At 34.9% G+C, this 13,675-nt stretch overlaps 1 protein-coding gene across 1 annotated transcript in view; it reads left to right on the top strand.

The window, feature by feature from the left end:
• The first annotated feature begins 220 nt into the window (after window positions 1-220).
• Window positions 221-13,675, top strand: part of LOC108912659 (WW domain-binding protein 2) — a 61,773-nt gene continuing 48,318 nt past the window's right edge. Inside the window, exons 1-3 of the mRNA XM_018717965.2 lie at window positions 221-442; window positions 496-667; window positions 724-883. Coding sequence (XP_018573481.1) covers window positions 387-442; window positions 496-667; window positions 724-883 — 388 coding nt within the window. The 5' untranslated portion in view covers window positions 221-386. The remainder of the gene's footprint in view (window positions 443-495; window positions 668-723; window positions 884-13,675) is intronic.

Here is a 13,675-nt window from a genome sequence, read left to right as displayed (position 1 = left end):
ATATAATACTTACATATAAATATATTTTTAACAATTTTTTTTTCATTTTGATATATTCCACATTTCCATTTAACCTTATTTAAAATCATAAACAATTTACAAGTAAATTGTGTTATATTTTAAATATTTGTCACATAATACTTAATATTACAAATAGAATATTCGAAATTACCGCTGCAATTGTGTAGTTCATCGATCTAAGTAGCTGGCGCCACACGTATATAACTGTCACAGGTGTTCCAAAGTATTATAGAGAAATTGTATTTCTTCTTATATTTTGTGTGTTTAGTGTTTTGTTCCGTTTAAATTTCATTATTCTAGAAGGCAAAACAAGACAAATTTATAGTGATTTGAAAAATCGAACTTAGTTCTAGTTGGTTGTAGTGATGTCTTTAAATACTGCTCATTTAAATGGAGGAGTTTTGATACATAATGGGGAACGGTATGATCATGACTATTTATTAATTATAAAATATTGCAACATTTTTATTATAGTATATTGCTGTTTTCGGATAACGTATGTTTGGAATGGTCTGGACAAGAAGCTTCTGCTTTTCGCGGCGTTAAAAAAGGGAGCATCTATTTAACAACACACAGAGTTATTTTTAATAACAAAACTTCTGATGAAATGCAGAGTTTCAGTTTTCCATTTGTCACTCTTAGTGAAGTAAGTCTATGATACAACTAGAGCATAATTTTTCAATCAATTTGGGCACATTGTAGGTAGAAATAGAACAGCCAGTATTTGGAGCAAATTATATAAAAGGTAAAGTACGGGCACAACCTAACGGAAACTGGGTTGGAGAAGCTAAATTCAAACTGACATTTAAACATGGTGGAGCTATCGAATTTGGACAGTCTATGTTAAAAGCTGCTCATTTAGGTAAGACATATATCATGTTTGAACCATTTTACGAATTTATTATAACGTCAGGAATAATTTATTCATTGTTTTGTCTTCATTGCATGGTCCACATCAGACTATGAAATTTCTGCCAAGTTTGTTTAATCAGAATGGTTTGATAGCAAAACTAATTTCATACAAACTGATTTGATTAAACTAGTAAAATAATAAATAAAAATTACTCTAAGAATGGCCTGAAAACATATTTAAATTTTTTGAATACATATTTTTTATCCGTTTTTGATGTACTTAACTGGAAAGTAGAGAACCTTTAATAAAAACAGTTTGGTTAATTTGCAGTTTTATCCATAGATTTGAATTATCAAATCTTAGGTATTAGTAATTTCTAATTAGTATTAGAAAGGGTAAGCAGCTAAGCTAACATGTAAAATGAAGTGGAACTAGTCAGTAGTCTCAGATCACACCATGTAATTTAGGGCATTTGAAAGCATATCGCTTGTGATGTATTATATAGATATCTGTAATATCTAGATTACACATTCCACACATCAGCCAAGCTTCTTATAAACCAATATAAATTATTACTATCATAAGTGTCTAAACTTTAACATAAAAAAAATTGTTGGTTATTTTACTTCAGCCTATCTGCTACTATGGCTAAACACTGATGCTAGGAGACGAGCAAGCCCAATCTGGATATTTTGCCAAACTCTCACCTTGTCGTAGGATAGCAATCTTTTACATACTTAACATTGTTTAGACAAGGGGCCAACAATTTTACATCCTTTGTGAGGGTTGATATGTCATGTCTTCCCTATACAAATCTCTCCTAAATTTGTACAGCTTCTGTGATTACACCAACATACACGCCACTAGTAGGTGGACGAGTATCGCGAGCCTTCCTTGAATGATCCATCCCAGTCAGCGTTGTTTAACTTTTCATATCAATCACATGAATGCCAAGTTGCTAGACTGCACTCGCCCTATAAATTTTTACTATAAAAATATTACTCCTAAGAACAACTAGCCATTTGCCCCTTATACCCTTATCTTTAGGAAATCTAAGACAATAAAAATCATCCAATTTGTCATTAATGAACTGTTTAGTAATTAAAGTAAAAACATTTAAAGAACAACCATTAAAACAACCATAAATAGGCATGGAGAATGAGTGGATTACATGTATAATATGACATAAAATACCTACTCAATACACTTAATCCCAAATAATAGATATGAAAATGTAAATAATAATAAATGGTCTTTATTTATTCATAATAGTGACAAGATAAGAAATAGTAATATAAACGCATAGGGCGAAGTGTCAGTAAAACAGTTTTTCAACTTAACCCTATTGCATATAATAAGATAAAATTAAAATATGAGACTTAATAAGTAAATAAGACAAGACATAAATATACTGATTATGTACAAACCCAGGCTCATAATAGTTCGGCCAGATATAATTTTACTACTAATATACATATTTAATTAAAAGTAATGACAATCTCAAAACTATTTTATTAAGAATAACAGCTTTAACTCTGGCAGGCATTGTATCTACCAGCTTAGCGCACTCTTCAGGAAGCGTCCCAAATTTCTTGCAGTTTGGTGCGTAGATCGTTAACTGAACGAGCTGGATGTTTGCACAACTTTCTTCATTTCATGCCACAATGTTTCTATTGGCAAGAGGTCTCGACTGCTAGAGGGCCATTCCATAAAGGAACATTATGTTAATGTTACCAATATTTTTCTTTAAAAAATAGTTTTGAGAGTGTTAGTACTTTTATTTAAATATATTAGTTGTAAAATTATGCCTGGCCGCCTAGGTGGGCGGGATCTTCATTCGCCGGACGTGGACCTTGTGTTGCCGATATGTAAAAATATTTCCTAAATAAATAATTGCTAAATTGAATGAAATTAATTTATTCAGATACTTACATTTAAAATATTAAGTTATGTTCTGAAAATAGAATATGCTGAATTTGCATAAGTACATTTATTTAAACAATAATTGCATTATTCATTTCATTCTTGAAATGGATATTGCCCATTTTTAGTACAATACTAACTCGCCGAAACATTTGGCAACACAGCTGGGCTGGCAAGAAAACAGATTCTGTTCATCTCTCTAAGACGTACGTTGTTCTCAAATTCCTAATGTGAGACAGAGACAATCAATAATTAGACACAGTGAACTTATTACTTTAAATTTCTGATAGCTCAGTTTGCGCGGTACAGGGCAGGAGTTGGTACTGCAATGCTGTGATTTTTATTTTTTAGAGTTTGGAGTAGAGTGCGATTTCTGTTTTATTACAAGTTTTTTATTGGGCAACTTTTGTAATTCACTTTTGCAATTGTTTCCAATTTATAGCCATTGTGTGTGTGTCTGTTGTGAATTGTTTGAAGGGTGACTTAAATATTATATTCTGTAAACTTTGGCCTAAATACGACCCTGTTCTGCTCAAACAAGTAGGTATTTACAACACCGTTTTTGTCATTATCGGCAATATAAAATAGTTTTTTATTTGTACAATATATATGAAAAGAACTATAGTTATATAGATAAATAGGAAAATAATAGTAAATGGATTTAAATACATATAAATAATTAGACAAGCATACCATAACAAAAAAAGAAGAAATTTCAAAATAATTACCATGGATACATTACATGGACAACAAAACAAACTGACTATAAATTCAGCTGTGTATACAATAAAAGCGCATCTTACATTATGCACAGCTTACAAACACCCAAAGTGAAGTGATATTAGCCTAGTTTTCATATTCATGCATATTGGCTTGTTACCTCCCTCTCTACATTCCATTCATAGTATCAATCTATGATTTCATCAATCTTGTCGTCACATTACACACTGATGTCTACAAATAGTGATGTGTCTCGTTCATGAACAATCCGGTCATAATGACCAAACCTCCAAAAAAACCGGGAATGAACACGTTCACGTTATGTGACCCTATCGCTCATCGTTCATTTGAGCGCAAACTCAGTGCCTGCAGATTTGAACTGGAGAGCTGGTATTGATACAGAATGAAACCCGTGAAAGATCGACTCTATGATCTGGATATCGGTACTCTGTAAGTCGGTATTGTATGATTGCGATCTGAAATCTCAATACTGGACACTGTACAGGCATATGCAAAATTTAAAAATCATTATTTATACAATCAAATGATGGTGGTGAATGGAATGAAGGAGATGAAATTCCAATTTTTTACTGATAAGGTTCACACGATAATATTGTAAAAGTAGGTACCAATAAAATTTCTTTTAATTTTACTGATATAATGTTTTATATTTTGCTGATAAAAACGGTCATATAAAAAAATATTTAATTAATAATAAGTTGCTTCTCCTTTAAGAAACATCATTTTGGAACAAAAGTTTGCATTTTGCCTTATCACCAACTCTCTTTTTTTCAGATATTAAATTTTAACCAATAATGGAATATAATACAACTGCAAATTTGTCTCAAAGACTGCTGTCTAAACTAAACTAAATAAAAATTGTTTTAAATTTGAGATGTAGTATAGGTGATTTTAAGGGCTCCTCACAATATCTGTATAATTTTTTTGCATAATCGTTCTTTAAAAAATACAAATATAAAATATGTATGGGTATAAATCTATCAAATGTTGATAGTGCACGTGCAGGTGCAGGTGCAGGAAGATATTAACCACTTCAAACCGTGCTAAAAAAAGGCATTCTATCGTGCATGGACTGACAAAACGGAACACCGAATGATACAGATTGGATTCGATACTATTTCCTTATAGTTCATATGAACGGATCTTCATGAACGAATCATTTGAATAATTGACCTGGATGACCCGGGTCGCGAAAATAAACATATCTTCCTATCACTATTTACAAACTATTTTGTTTGAACAAATTTGTCTAAAATTTAATAGTCTAAGATGTAAGAGAAATTTTGTAGTTTTAGTCCTTCCGAAGTCAGTTGAATATGCAAAAAAAAACGTCTGGTAATAAATTTTAATTAGTTTCATAGGTGTCCCTAAAAAAATTTTCTGCTAAAGGTAAAAAATTATAATAATTTGTATACAGGGTGTTGCATCACGAGATGTACATGGCTTAATTTGAGATAGAGGACATCTAGGGTAACTAGGATGTGCCTATAGAAATAGCTCCTTGGCCATTCTTTATTGAGATACAGGGTGATTTATGATTTTTGGTCAAAACTGCTTATGTCATAACTTTGGAAAGGAATGGAATAATGGGTTCATATTTGGTAGGGTTAATGCACTCACGATACTTCATGTATGCATGTATGACAGCAAAAAAATCCAGGTCCGGACTGCAAAAATTGTAAATTTTTTGTGCAAGTCTAGAAAGCAACACTCTGTATGTATTTTTCTGAAATTCCGATACAATATTCGGAAAGAGTATAAAAAAGTGATCTTAAAGTCTTGTTTATTTTTTTTGTTACACTTTGGTGGTTTTTTAAATAAGCTAAATTACATAAAGGACACTTGATAAAAATGGTTTTGCAACCAAAATTAGCGAAGGCTTAGTTGAGGGTGGATGTTATAAAAAAGCTTGCATATTTTAAACTTCATTTTCCTCAAATAATATGTATTCCAGGTCCGGACTGCAAAAGGACCCCGCACAAACCTTATGGGAAATTCCGTTCGGTCGATTTTAATGAAATTTTGGGAATAGGTTGTTTTTGTTATGAGGAACAAAAGTCTTCATGGACCCAAAGTTCGCTAATGGACAGTTTCCGAGATATTCGATGTTAAAAGTTGATAATGCGAATGCGTGTCAAGCACGTGTTTAAATGCTTATTAGTCGCGTAAAAGCTCCATGAAGCTTAAAAACTGTATAATACGTATATATTCGTCTAGATAGTGCGTATCCATTCGTTTGTGTGTGTTAACTTAACCATTCTTCTTGATCAATTATATATTTTATTTCAGTTANAAATGAATGAATGTGGTATGAATAATACTGTTTCCTTTTCAATGTTTTCCATACATTCCATTGAGAAATATTAATAGTCTAACTTATGTTAGACCTTGCATTTTGTTGAATTGGATCTAAAATATTATTCTCTTTTTGAACATCTTGATGTAAATTAATTATAGTAGGCCTACTCAAAGTGACAGATAATTAAATAGTGAATTGTTTGACAACAAACTGTTTACTGGTGTTATTGTGTATTCATTAACTTGCATTTAATACTTCAAATTTTATAATTTAAACATGCCGCAATTATTTTCAAACGAAGAATATGCTGACATGGTATTCATCTATGGGTTTTGCAATGGGAATAGTAGGGCAGCACAAAGGGAATATCAGCAACGTTTTCCTGGTCGTCAGCATCCTAATTATAAAACTTTTAGTAAAGTCTTCCAGTACTCAAGACAACACGGGAGGTTTCCAACTCCCAAAAAATGTGGAGTGTAATTTACATCAAGATGCTCAAGAACACAACAATATTTTAAATTTAGTTCAACAAAATCCAAACACTAGCACAAGAATAATTAGTTCTGCCATTAATATTCCTCATTGGAAGATATGGAGAACATTGAAAAGGGAATGTTATTATCCATACTATATCGAGCAGGTACAGCGTCTTGAACAAGGAGCTCGATTCTTGACGATGAGAGAATAGAATGCTCCCTGGGGAACGTTCCCTCATTTCGCTCTACCACTGTTCTATCACAAAATTCATGCTGTATTCTCGACACAAAGGGAGCGAGCCACAAAAGTGAAAAACGAGGAACAATGCTGTTAAATGTACCGACCCATCAGAAAGCAGTAAATAGGTGGTAGAATAAAAACTAGTGATGAGCTAGTCATGAAATAAGTGCTACTTATTATTGTTATTTGATTGTCAGTGTCAGGTGCAGTCTAAAAAGGAAAGAAAATGGAAATTAATAAAAAATCGAAGCTAAATCCAGTAAGTTTTAAACAAAAAGATTATATTGAGAGTAAAAAACAAATGTACACTGGAAAGTTAACACCCAGTTACACTAGAGAGACAATGACAGCTAACTGGGAAAAACTTACAAATATTTTAATACTATTTTAGGTAGATCCATTTTATTATATTATTATTTTATTTGAGTACTGTACAGTCCTTCAAGTAAACACAAATTATACGAAGTTTCCTCAAAGTTCTCGAAGGATATCACCACAAAACAGTAACTAGAGATATTACAGACAGATTGCGAATTCGTAATTTGTGACACATGTCAAAAAATATAGGGTTAGGTTTAACGATCCCTGCCTGTTCCCCGGAAAATATCAGTAGAAGAAATAGGGAACAATTCTTCTATCATTACTCAATAGAACACCATTCAAGAATACCGATTAATGAGTTTTAGTAGAGACATGCCCCCTTTCTCTCGTTTCTTCTACTCCCTATAATTCAAGGATAAAGTCCCAGGTGATAACATCCATCGGTTGGCTTTCTCGCGTTGGTTATCTAACCATCGTCCGGTCATTTACAGAACCTTATTTACAGACGAAGCGCAATTTACAAAAGATGGAATAAATAACTCGAGGAATGACCATGAATGGGCAGAACAAAACCCACATGCAAAACACCAATGTCATTCACAACACAGGTTCTCTGTAAACGTTTGGATCGAGTTTGTAAATGGGTATTTAATAGGGCCACATTTTTTTGAAGAGAGATTAAGTAGTAACGTTTAATTAAACTTTCTTCAAACAATCCTACCCAATCTCTTAGAAAATGTCCATATTAGAGGTATGCTCTTTCAACACGATGGAGCTCCACCGCATTTTAGCAATCAGAGCACTTGGATTATAAATATCCAAACAGATGGATTGGTCATGGAGGTCCATAGGAATGGCCAGCGAGGTCTCCAGATTGTAATCCTTGCGACTATTTTTTATGGGGTCACTTGAAAGCAAAAGTTTATAAGGTCACAATCAATAACAGGGAACAATTGATCGATCGTATCATTACAGCTTGCAATGAAATACGAAATAATCCAGTAATGATACGTCGAGCAATAGGAAACTTGGGTAAACGAGTAAGAAAATGTATCTAAGTTGAGGGAGACCACTTTGAAAATTTGCTATAAAATTAATTTGCCATTGTAAAGTACATTTAAACACCTATTATTTTCTTTGTGTTTTATTGTTATTTGTTTTCCGTGTTTTATTAAATAGTCTTTGTTCCTATTTGCTTTTTTTATTTCTATTTTTTAGAAATCCTATTTACTAAAAGAAATAAACTACTCTTTTTATCATGTATCTTTTACTTACTCATGTCGTGTGTTTCTTACTTACTCGTAATTTCATTTTAAAGGCCTTGTTATCGTACATTGAATAGCGTATTTAAGTAATTATCAAAGTGTAACAAGAAAAAGAGACATGTCCCTGAGATTACTTTTTTATGTTCTTTTCTATAATCGTATGGAAATACCAAGAAAATACATAGGGGGCGATGTTTTCTAGAATTACAAAAAAAAAAATAAAAAATTTTGCAGTCCGGACCTGGAATACAAATTATTTAAAGAAAATGAGGTTTAAAATATGCATGCTTATTTATAACATCTACCCTCAATTAAGCCTTCGCTAATTTTAGTTGCAAAACCATTTTTATCANCGGACCTGGAATACATATTATTTAAAGAAAGTGAGGTTTAAAATATGCATGCTTATTTATAACATCTACCCTCAATTAAGCCTTTGCTAATTTTAGTTGCAAAACCAATTTTATCATGTGTCCTTTACGTAATTTAGTTTTAGAAGCCGGTCTCGTATATTCAATAGCTTATTTAAATAACCACCAAAATGTAACAAAAAAAAAGAAACACGTCTTTAAGATCACTTTTTTATGCTATTTCCGAATATCGTATCGGAATTTCAAAAAAATACATACAAAGTGTTGTTTACTAGACTTGCACAAAAAATTAACAATTTTTGCAGTCCGGACCTGGAATTTTTTGCTGTCATACTTGCATACATGAAGTATCATGAGTGCATTAACCCTACCAAATATGAACCCATTATTCCATTCCCTATCAAAGTTATGACATAAAGCAGTTTTGACCAAAAATCATAAATCACCCTGTCCCTGTATCTCAATAAAGAATGGCCAAGGAGCTATTTCTATAGGCGATCCTAGTTACACTAGATGTCCTCTATCTCCCATTAAGCCATATCCCTCTCGTGATGCAACACCCTGTATAATGTGTAGAAAAATTCTTTTATATGTTCATTTGGCCAACAACATATTTTAATTATTTATGTCTTCAAACAATTTTATTATATTGGTGGTAAATTTTGTTTTGTTCCGTTTCAAAAGGTCTCCAAAATGCCATATGATAATATTAGTAAACAAAATATCCCTCTTATTTCTCCCTTTCACAATTGTAATATGAATGATTGATAGAAGGTGCCTATAATAAATTAAAATTGCCTGATTCACACCCAATTCCGCACTGCAGCACTGTACTGCTGGGCAATTTATGATCCACTTGTCGCCTGCTGTGATTTATTGCCAGAAGCCCAATACAGTTGTGTTACATTTTGTTTGCCCGCGCTCGCATTCTTCAACTAGTCGTATACATTTCAACCACCTGCACGTTTAGTTCGACCAGACCTATATATGGGTATGGCTAAATGAATATGGGAAGTTTTTCAAATATTTCAATGCCGAGTTGCTGCTTAGCGACTGTGCTTGGTACATACTTTGAAATTATAGGTTCTTCAATTGACTTCGGAAAAACTATACCAAATTAGAAGCGAGAATAGACTGTTGAACCTATTTGCCTGTATACCAAAATGTATATGTACCAGTTTAAAAAAATTAATATTAATTTCTCTAATTCTACGTAGATATTATTATAAATTTGATTGACATAAAAAATTAATAAAGAGATTATCTAACAGGTTGACTGTGTCATTGATACTCGGACTACAGCACAGCTGTGTTATAGGTCCCAAGAAGCGGTAACTGCCAATTTTTTCTGACAGCGTCGGCCTCCGAAGACCGACAATTATATTTATTTAACTCAAACATTATTATTTGACTAATGACTGTTAAATGAGGGAGGGTTTCTACCCCAAATAAACACCACTTAGGTCCTTTTACAATATTTTATTTTACAACTACGTCACATGAATCTTAATTTACTCCGCCCCGTGATGTCTCTCCTCTTTCTCCCCACTTTTCTCGTCGATCTCGTCCGCCTGCCATCGAGTGGTTTCGTAGCAGTTGCGTAGTCGCAGATTGCAGATGCCTTAAGTAGGAAGATAGTCCGTAGTAGGGATCATGTAAGGATTTAAGAACCCCTAAAGTACACCACCGTTAACACGGCCATCCTGCAGTTCGGGCGTCCTCGACCGAGAAATGAGTCATACAAAATCCAGAAGTACAGATCCCTGTTATATTCCGAGTCGTTGTCTTTTCCGTTTTCCATTCATTTTTTTCATCAGACGCACACTCATTCATCTATTCATAGGCGCCATTAACTCACTCATCATACGATCATTCAGTCAATGTTCATTTATTTTCAGTTCAAGTCTGTTTTTTTTTTCAAAACAGTGTTGTTGTAATGGGCTTTAGCCAATGTTTTATTATCACAAAGTACTAGTACGATACTACCGTACTTCCCCAACTACGGTACTGCCGAGTTGGTATTTAATTTATTAGAACTATTCTCACTATTGTTGCTCTTCTTATTTATCATCATCATTTATCATAACCTTTATTATTTTGTGTAAGAATAAGTTTAAATAAACAGAAAGCCAAACAAAAAATGTACTCACATGTTATATCAGATTGTCTAGTATTTATTCTGGACTTCTATAGGCCAACGCCTCAGCTGCTCATGCGCTGCCACTGTTCGCTTTCCCTTCTGCAGTAGATATCTTTCATTGGGGAGAATTTCACGTACTTTGAATGGTCCATGGTATCTGAGTTTCAGTTTTCCTCCGCCTGTTTGAGAATCCTCAACAGCGACTAGACCATTTTTTTTCAAATAGTTTTGCCGCATAGCGGGACACATCGTAGTGTCGAGTCCGCTGATCTCCAATTTTATTCAGTCGCATTCGTGCTTGCGAGACGGCATCATCAGGGTCAACGTCATTTCTATTGATCAACACATCTGGAAGAAACTGCTGAGTTGCCGGTAGTTTCGGATTTAAGCCGCAGTGCAAGGTCATGGGAGAAACTCCAGTAGTTGAATGAACCGTTGCAGTTTTTTTACAAGCACAATTGGGCTGGCATAAGAAGACGTACTCTCTCGAATTATTCCACTGACCAATAATTCGTGGACAATTTCTTGTACTTTTATTCTTTCAGCATGTGCTAACCGCCGAGGTCGAAATGCGACTGGCACATCGTCCTTTAAACGAATTTTCAATTCACCTGTCGTTATATTAGTAGCAGTCTTTTCTTGGGCATCTAACAGAAGTTGCTTTAATTTCAGTTTTGTGTGCTCGTCCAATCCTGACATATTAGCGTCAGTAATGTTGCTGAATGTCGAAACAGTCATAATTTGAGGAGCGTTGGATAGGTCATGGTACAATTCTAGTCCATTGGAACTTTTATCGACACGTACGTGACTTTGTCCAACAACATCCCAACCGATAATAGCGTCAACTGTTCCTGGGATTACATCATCGGGCACTATCGTAAACACAATTTCCAAAGTTATTGCAGGCAACACCGCGATGATTTCGCATGTCCCGATACTACGCACAAGTTTTGTTCCAAATCCGGTTAGAAAGCGTCCGTCTTTCTGAACAATGGCGCTTAGTCGTATGGCAGCCGATTCACTTAAAATCGACAGATCTGCACCGCTGTCGATAAGATACATAAAACTGATTGCTTTGTTATTGTATATTAAAGTTGCAATCGGAGATGTGTCAAGGTCACGTCCTCGTCTAATTAACATTACAGATTTAGGTTTCCCATGCTTCGACCAACAATTTTTTTCTAAATGTCCTGGCTTTTTGCAATGATTACACTGAGGAATACCAGTGACTGCAGATTTATCACGAACGTCTTCTTTATGTAACTTCCTGCAATGTCCGAATGTTTGGGTAGCCTTGAGGTCCTAACTCGCCGTGCATCAAAGTCACTTAATAACTCCATTAACTCACGTTCTGATGCCGGTTTTTGAATTTGCACGGCAGAGCGTGCTTCATCACAATCTAGACCGTATTCCACCATACTTAAGATTATATTCCACGGTAACTGCGCGTAAAACCTGCTAATGCAGCGCAATTTTTGAAGTCCATATTCACACAAAGATTCGCAATAATGGCTCCGTAAGACCGCGGCCTTATATGCGCGAGCTCCAGGTGTTTCCCGATCAGGGAACGCAATCGTAAAATCATTGCAGAAATTTGTCCAGCTTCGAGAAAGAGGTCGCCAATCACAATAATATTGATAGCCCCGGTTTTTCAATGCCTCACCAGCCTTGGCTATCATAAGAATGTCGCTAACATTTAATTCCTTTTTTAATTTCGTAGCGTCGTCTAACCATTCCTTGATGGAATACGTACTTCTGTCGGGATCGTAACTGGTCAATTTGAATGACGAGTTCGCATGTCCGGCTGACGTTGTCGCCTGCGCGTTTAAACTCTCCGACTCGGAGGCGCTGGGCGTTGGCGTTGATGCGGTCGCCATATTTGATAGCTTGGTGAGCTGCTCTTGTTGCGATGCCAAAATAGATAGCAACGCTTCTGGCCAGTTAATCTTTTTCTTTTTCTGTGCGGGACCAAGTGAGGGCTGTTCATCCTGAAAGTCATCAATCTCCGACACTTCTACATCAAGTTCTGGATGCTCTTCCGCCATTTTTACAACTTCACATTAATTGTTCTTTTATTTCACTTACACCACTTTAAATAGTAAGTTCATCCCACTTCTGATGTTAAATGAGAGAGGGTTTCTACCCCAAATAAACACCACTTAGGTCCTTTTACAATATTTTATTTTACAACTACGTCACATGAATCTTAATTTACTCCGCCCCGTGATGTCTCTCTACCTCCTCTTTCTCCTCACTTTTCTCGTCGATCTCGTCCGCCTGCCATCGAGTGGTTTCGTAGCAGTTGCGTAGTCGCAGATCGCAGATGCCTTAAGTAGTAAGATAGTCCGTAGTAGGGATCATGTAAGGATTTAAGAACCCCTAAAGTACCCCACCGTTAACATGCTTAGCGACCGGGCCTGGTACATACTTTGAAATTATAGGTTCTTCAATTGACTTCGGAAAAACTATACCAAATTAGAAGCGAAAATAGACTATTGAACCTATTTGCCTGTATACCAAAATGTATATGTACCAGTTTAAAAAAATTAACATTAATTTCTCTAATTCTACGTAGATATTATTATAAATTTGATTGACATAAAAAATTAATAAAGAGATTATCTAACAGGTTGACTGTGTCATTGATACTCGGACTACAGCTCAGCTGTGTGTTATAGGTCCCAAGGAGCGGTAACTGCCAATTTATTCTGGCAGCGTCGGCCTCTGAAGACCGACAATTATATTTTTATACGACTGCCTTGCAAAAGGGGGTTCTGCGCACGGAAAACACGCTCTGAAAACGGTATTTTGCATATGCCGTGTGCTAAACATTTTGCACACGGCTATGTCATCTTTGCACACGCGTCTCCAGATTGTGATTTTTGTTTGATGTTGTCACCCAAATTATGCAATGTTTCAAGTTGGCTGAGTTTCATAGCAACCGTCACGGCTCCTTTATTTTGTTGATTAGATACTTCAAAAATTGTTGAATTCCCGAAGTTTGGGTGTGAAAATGTGTGATTC

This window comes from Anoplophora glabripennis, unplaced genomic scaffold (assembly GCF_000390285.2).
Source record: "Anoplophora glabripennis isolate ALB-LARVAE unplaced genomic scaffold, Agla_2.0 scaffold937, whole genome shotgun sequence".
In the NCBI taxonomy this organism is placed as follows: domain Eukaryota; kingdom Metazoa; phylum Arthropoda; class Insecta; order Coleoptera; family Cerambycidae; genus Anoplophora; species Anoplophora glabripennis.
This window is presented reverse-complemented; position numbering and strand designations above follow the sequence as displayed.